Here is a 6,797-nt window from a genome sequence, read left to right on the forward strand (position 1 = left end):
TTTTTTTTCAAAAGCTCTCATGAGATCTATATGATGTACGAAATACGATCGCGCAACCACCTCGCGTTGTACATCTGCTAATGCTCATGTCGACCGTCCTACCAATTAAAGTTATTAAAAAACTAGATCCACTGCAACACTCGGTTCTTTAGTGAATGGGATCAAAGTACAAAGTAATGAAGTTGTGGTTAGGGAATCGTGGGGTTATGAATTGTAGGTTCATGGGGGTTTTGGAGTTTGAGTGCATAGGTTTTCATGATATCCTCAACCACATTAACGTTTAGCCATAATACAGATTGCCTATGATTTATCAGTTATGGGGTTATAGGGTTATGAAATTACGGGGTTATGAGGTTATAGGGTTATGGGAATTTTTTGTGTTTGAGTACTTGTGTTTTCAACGAGTCCTCAGCTATGTGATGTTTTGCAATAATACAGTTTGCGTATGACTTATTCACTTGTTTGTGGGGTTATGGGGTAATAGGGTTATTGGGGTTTTGGTTCATGGGCTTATTAGGTTGGAATATCATTGGGTTAAATGTTTATGGGATTTGGTTAATTGGATTTAGCGTTGGAAGCTTGAGTCTTAAAGCTATATGGTTTAATTGTTCAGAATATCGGTGTTTTGAGGTTACGAAAAATCCTCAGATGATGGGGTTAAATGGACCTCGGATTCGGATTCAGAAACCCAAAAAACGTATAATATACATGGTCTGACCTCTGGGCCCGAAAGTCGATTTTTGTCTGATTGTGTAATGGTCAAATTCGGACACTGAAGTGGTTAAGATGTTTACTGGGTAGGGCAACCTTAATGTTATGTTGTCTTTTGCTCTCAGACGTAATTTGTTATATTATACTTGTGGTATGGGCACATTGTACACATTTTTTCATTGTTCTGTGTAGAACGTGTGTGATAAACTTTTTTGAAAGATAATTCAGTCCACTGGAATTATAGTAGTACCTAGTACGCTCATACCTAAATTATTTGAAAACTGTACCTATCTAAACGTAGATATCACCAAATCAGCAAACAACTGTTAGGTATTTAGACTTATCTTGTTTGTCACTTAAATTGGTAATCCTTTATTTACTGATTCATCTAGATACAAATAATTTAACTACCATGGTTTCGGGTTTATTATATAGTGACAAATAATTCATTCTGATTTTCTTTTTCTTGTTACTCTTTTGTCACGGATTATATATTTTTTTTGCAGTAAAAATGCCTGTCGACTTCTACTATGCTCCAGGAAGTGCTCCTTGCAGAGCCGTCCTTTTGGCTGCTAAGGCAGTTGGAGTAGAATTGAACCTCAAACCGACTGATCTATTTAAAGGAGAACATCTTACACCAGAATTCATTAAAGTAAGTAGACGGTCGGCGAACAAATAAATATTTACGTTTGTTATTTTAACACACAGTATTGGTATTGGAATTTGTATAACATATAATTTAAGTATAAAACCATTCTAGTTACGCTCCAATGACAAACGCGAATGACTTAATAGTGAAACGAGTAAATTGACCCAGTTCAAAATATTTATGACTTGACATAAAATATAACTAATTTGAAATGAGTAATAGATGTGATGATTGCAGTTGCGTACGTAAGAGGGAAAACAGACAAGAAACTATAATACAGTTGTATAATATTCTGCCAAAACGTTTCTTGAGGAAATATAACAACTAATTCCTGAAATTAAGTTCGTGACAAGAACAGATTAATTAATATAGCAAATAAAAATCTTTTTATTAAGCAGAATTCTTATCCAGCGCAGCGTTTGGTTCAAAAAGACGGTTACTCGAAATATGTTGGGAATATCCAGACATATAGACGAATTTTTAAAACATTACTGATTTTAATGTTATCAAGTACAGAGCCTTCATAAATATTTACAAGCCAGGTGACTGCCGAGCTTATTCAACACAACGTTGCACGACTGGTACCGGTAACGAAAAATTCCTAAATATTGGCATCATCAATATTAATCATTCGTTTACACTTCGGTTTACAATGAACAGTAATAAATCATTTCGGCTACGCTCGAGATATTGCGATCGCTGATTGGTTGAATAGAACCTCGTGAAAAATTATACCAATCACAGCCGACGAAACAAAATATTGTGTTTTAATGTAATATTGATCTTATTATTTTAATTTTACCTTAATTTAATTGTCAATGTGAAGGAAGTAAAATTACCTACTATTCCAAACATTACTGGTGACGTGGCTTGTAATCATTTATGAAGGCTTTGGATATACATTTGCCACATTTTAATATAACTATGTAAGATGATCCAGTGATTTTTATCAAATATAAAATGTAAATAGTCCCAAATAATATGCGAATATTATTAAAAGTGTCACATGTAACAAAATATTTAAAAATAAACTATTAAATTATTTTTGATTGAGAGCAGATTCTAATATTATTTTGGACTGTATCATAAATCAACACTCATTACACACTGATATATTTTATTTTGTGATTGTATATATTTTAAATTCTTTTTCCCTAGTCATTGCTAACATGCTTGCGGCGGCAAATAATATCGACAAATATCTAAAAAAAAGTGCTAAAGTTTGGAAATTTGTCATTTGTTTTGAATGAAACTAAATCGCCGTTGACAAGATTGGGCAATGAAGAAGTAGAGTTGACCTAATTCCTTCCACATCTATAAAAATCTAGGAGTATAATATGTTGATACTAATCTTAGGTATGAAGTGCATGTGTTACATTTGTTGCAAAAGTGTTGCTATTTTTTAAGTTAAAAATGCTTTACATGACATGCACAAAGATTGCCTTTCAATTGAAATTAAACTGAAATTTACTGATACATTAATTCTCTCGTCCTTAGCTTACTGCGACAGTTTGTATTGACCAGCACTTACAATGAAGGATAAAAGTAATCTACGGAAATTAAAAAATTCTTGTCTAAAATTTTACTATACCTAATACTCGAAAGTTGGATCATGCGACGCCACCTTTTGTTTTATCTAAGTGGGTAAAATTGGAGGAGATATTTATTGTCCATTTGATAACATTAATTTATAGGATTACCACTCGGGGGCAACCTTACTACTTGTGTGAAAAACTAACTCGTGGTAGAAATGCCAAAAATGCAATTTTTTGAATTTTGCTAATCATTTGGGTGCGTCTTTGACAAAACAAGTATAAATCGTCTGAAAAACTGTTCTCATGTTACATTTGTTGCCTATTCACCTTAATTTTTTCGATAATACAGGAATATATGGAATTTTTATTGTGGGTGTAATTTCCTTTTGTTGTCTGACAATTTTTTTTATTTTTAATGTTCTTGACAACTTTTTCAACAAAATTTTAAGAGTATTGATGGTTTATTAGCACATTTTTTGTGAACTTTACATTAATAAAAATTTTATTTTTCGAGAAATAAATTTGGCTCTATCGTACAAACATTTAATTACAGTTTTTTTATATCAATATGATAATTCTAATAAAAATTAGATATCTGTTAAGATGAGTTGCCCTCGGAATTGCCACTTTTGTTAAAATATCTAGAAAGGGTAATGTAATATTGTTTGCTGTTTCTATAGTCAATTCAATTCAATAATTCCTTGTTATTAATATTATCTAGAAAAATATTTAATTTCTCAATAGTTAGTTCCATAAATTATTATTATCAAATATTGGATATTCTGTTTCATACATTAAAAATGGAAAACTTTATTTAAATAATTTTAATACTAGTCATTTAAAGATGAGTTTTGATGTAGTTGGTCTGTTTACTAATGTACTGGTAGATAAAAAACTTGAAATAATAGCAGTGTGACAGATAAACTAGGATGTACAATGGAATTCCCAAGTTTATGTATACAAACTGTATGTTTTCAATGTTAATGTTAATAACAAGATTTCGGAATGACAATGGGGTCTTCATTATCACCATTACAAACAAAAATATATCATTTAGTAGAAACATGTAGACAATAATTTTGCAATTTGGCCTTTTACCATTAAGAAATATAAGTATTTTGATGAAATTTGATGAAATTTCATGTTCAACGATCTCATGATTACATTTAAACATAATTCGATATATCGAATTAGTATTTTTTTCCTTCATTTGACATATCACCGAAATAACTTTTTTAACTTAAAACAGTGAAAAATCGTTCTGTAATAAGTAGGGTATTTTATGTCTAGGAACAGAAATTACCTTTATAAACAAATCCAATAATTTTCCAGTTTTTCGTTATACTTCATGAACTTGTTGAAACTTTCAGGTTTGATTTCAAGAATAGTCTAAGCAAAGATGCGCCTTTCTTGTAATTTGTGGCACTCTGCATCTTAAACAGTTTCAACCCTTTTCAAGAGAAAAATCTGTGTACTTCACTGGATGGTTACCTACTTAATGATTTAGTTGGCATTATAATCACATCTTTAGTAAAAAATAAATCACATCATTATGATTTCGGTATACTGTATTTATTTTACTTCTGAATAATATTGTAACGTATAAACGTGTACTAAATGATTAAATGTTTATAATATTTTAAATGATGTATGCCCAAAAAAAGTAAATAAGACATGTATCACTGACTGATTTGAGTTTTTGTAAGCCACAACAATTGTACAATGATACAATTTTGTAAAACTAATATGATTTGTAGGTATTTGCAAGTCTATCTTTTGGTTTCTGTAAAAATAGCAAAAATATTTTTGCCATTTTTACAGAGATCAAAAGAATTCCTTTTTTTCCAGATCAATCCTCAACATACAGTACCTACAATCGATGACAATGGTTTTGCCCTTTGGGAAAGCAGAGCTATCATGCAGTATTTACAGAATCAATATGGAAAGAACGACAGTCTCTATCCCACAGATCCCAAGAAACGCGCCATTGTCGATCAGCGATTGTACTTTGACTTGGGAACTCTATATGCCAGATTTGGCGATTATTTTGTAAGTAACAATGTTTTATCACCTAACAGGTTCGTAGAAATCGTCCTAGAAACTACTTAACTACCCAAACACCTTAGTTCTTAATTTAGCAACAAGGTTACGTTGAAGTTTTTAGAAATGAAGAAATTTACGATTAAAAAATTCTAATAATTTTATTAATTTCCTGTTTTGTGATACAATAAGGAGGAAAAATATCAAATAAATTCATTATTTCCAAAACGATTAGGACTCATGGCATTTTCTTCCCTTTCCATTGTTTATCGTGATGTCGTCATTGATAATTTTTGGGCAACAAAAATTGTGATTTGCAGAAATATGTGAATTGCTTCATTTGTTTTTTTTTTTTGGATTTGTCACAACGTTATGTTCTTTATTTTTTAAATAATTTGCAGAAACAAACTTGTCTTGCGTTGTTCCATATTTTCAGTAGTTATTTCAGTTTAACTAAGGATAGTAAATAACAAAAATTAAGTCCTTTTAAAACGCAAAATCGACGTTCCGAATTTTACAAAACTTTATTATTTCAGAAGTAATAAATTTATTCCATGCTTTTCTTACAGGCCATATAAATTTAACTTACGGATATTACGGAAAAAAACATGAAACAGGGTTTATTTTGTTTGTTTTTATAATTAATGTAATTTCTTTTAATTTTCTTTCTCAAATAAGTACCTACTTGTTGTCGAAGCCAATAAAACATTAATTATTAGTATTATAAGCAACATGCAACGTTTCTCTTGTAATTTCCTTGGCCTGAATTAGATGTATTTTTTATGTTTTTATAAATCATTCAATCGATAACTTCTTTCAAAGGTCATACATCCGTTTTTATTCATGAAATAAATTATTTGACCCAATAAATTTAAAGCTATTTCACTCTATATCTGTTTTGATATTTTATTTTTTTAAGTTCAATGTTATTTGCAGGATCATTTTAATTTCTTTGCCTATAAAAATACCACAACTCATTTTAAGGCTACATATCTATAAACAGTAAAATAATGTTGCATAAATAAATAACCTATTATTATTTGTGTAGATTATAAGGATAGTCTATTATTTATCTTATTTTAATAACAGTTTTGATCTGACCTTATTTACATTTGTTTTTTAATTTTTAGTATCCTGTTGCTTTTGGTGGAGCTAGCTTTGATCCTGAAAAACTTGAAAAACTGAATGAAGCATTCAAGTTCTTAGACGGCTTCCTAGCCAACTCAGAATATGCTGCTGGTGATACACTTACTCTTGCAGATCTGTCATTAGTAGCGAGTGTGTCGACTTGTGAAGTTACCGGTTTTGATTTGTCCCCTTACAAAAATGTAAATAGATGGTATGGCAAGGTGAAGGAAACGGCTCCTGGATATGAGGAAGCTAATGGCAAAAATGTACTGATTTTCAAACAACTGGTTGAACAGTTACTCAAGAAATAATTTCTCACAATTTTATAATTTACTGTTTTTTAGCGCTTTGTTATTTTGTATGAATATATTGCGACCATTATATATTTTTAATTACGAGTTCACAGAACTTACTATTTTTGAATAAAAATTTACAAATTTGCTTTATCAAATATTTCGAACATGCCCTACTAAACATATATGTATGAACCACGGACGCATTTAAAATAAATGTTCTTTTACAGGTTATGAAAGTATTAACTTAGGAAATCTGTTATTTCACCTGCTTCCTACAGCTATTTAATTTGCCCCTAAGTTAAATAACACCTAAACTATAATTTTAAATTTCATACTTGTATAAAAAATTTCGTTTATATGGCAGGTGTATTTATGTTGTGAATAAGTGTTTGAACTGACATCATCCCTACCGTAAGCAGATATGTACAAGTATAATGC

General features: G+C 30.4%; 1 protein-coding gene across 1 annotated transcript; it reads left to right on the forward strand.

The window, feature by feature from the left end:
* The first annotated feature begins 1,221 nt into the window (after nt 1–1,221).
* On the forward strand, nt 1,222–6,504 carry LOC108916365 (glutathione S-transferase 1-1-like). Its single transcript, XM_023456812.1, has 3 exons — nt 1,222–1,363; nt 4,744–4,944; nt 6,066–6,504. Exons 1-3 carry the CDS (start codon nt 1,223–1,225, stop codon nt 6,372–6,374), a joined length of 651 nt encoding a protein of 216 aa, XP_023312580.1. The 5' UTR covers nt 1,222; the 3' UTR covers nt 6,375–6,504.
* The last annotated feature ends 293 nt before the right edge of the window (nt 6,505–6,797 follow it).

This window comes from Anoplophora glabripennis, unplaced genomic scaffold (assembly GCF_000390285.2).
Source record: "Anoplophora glabripennis isolate ALB-LARVAE unplaced genomic scaffold, Agla_2.0 scaffold2865, whole genome shotgun sequence".
Lineage (NCBI taxonomy): Eukaryota > Metazoa > Arthropoda > Insecta > Coleoptera > Cerambycidae > Anoplophora > Anoplophora glabripennis.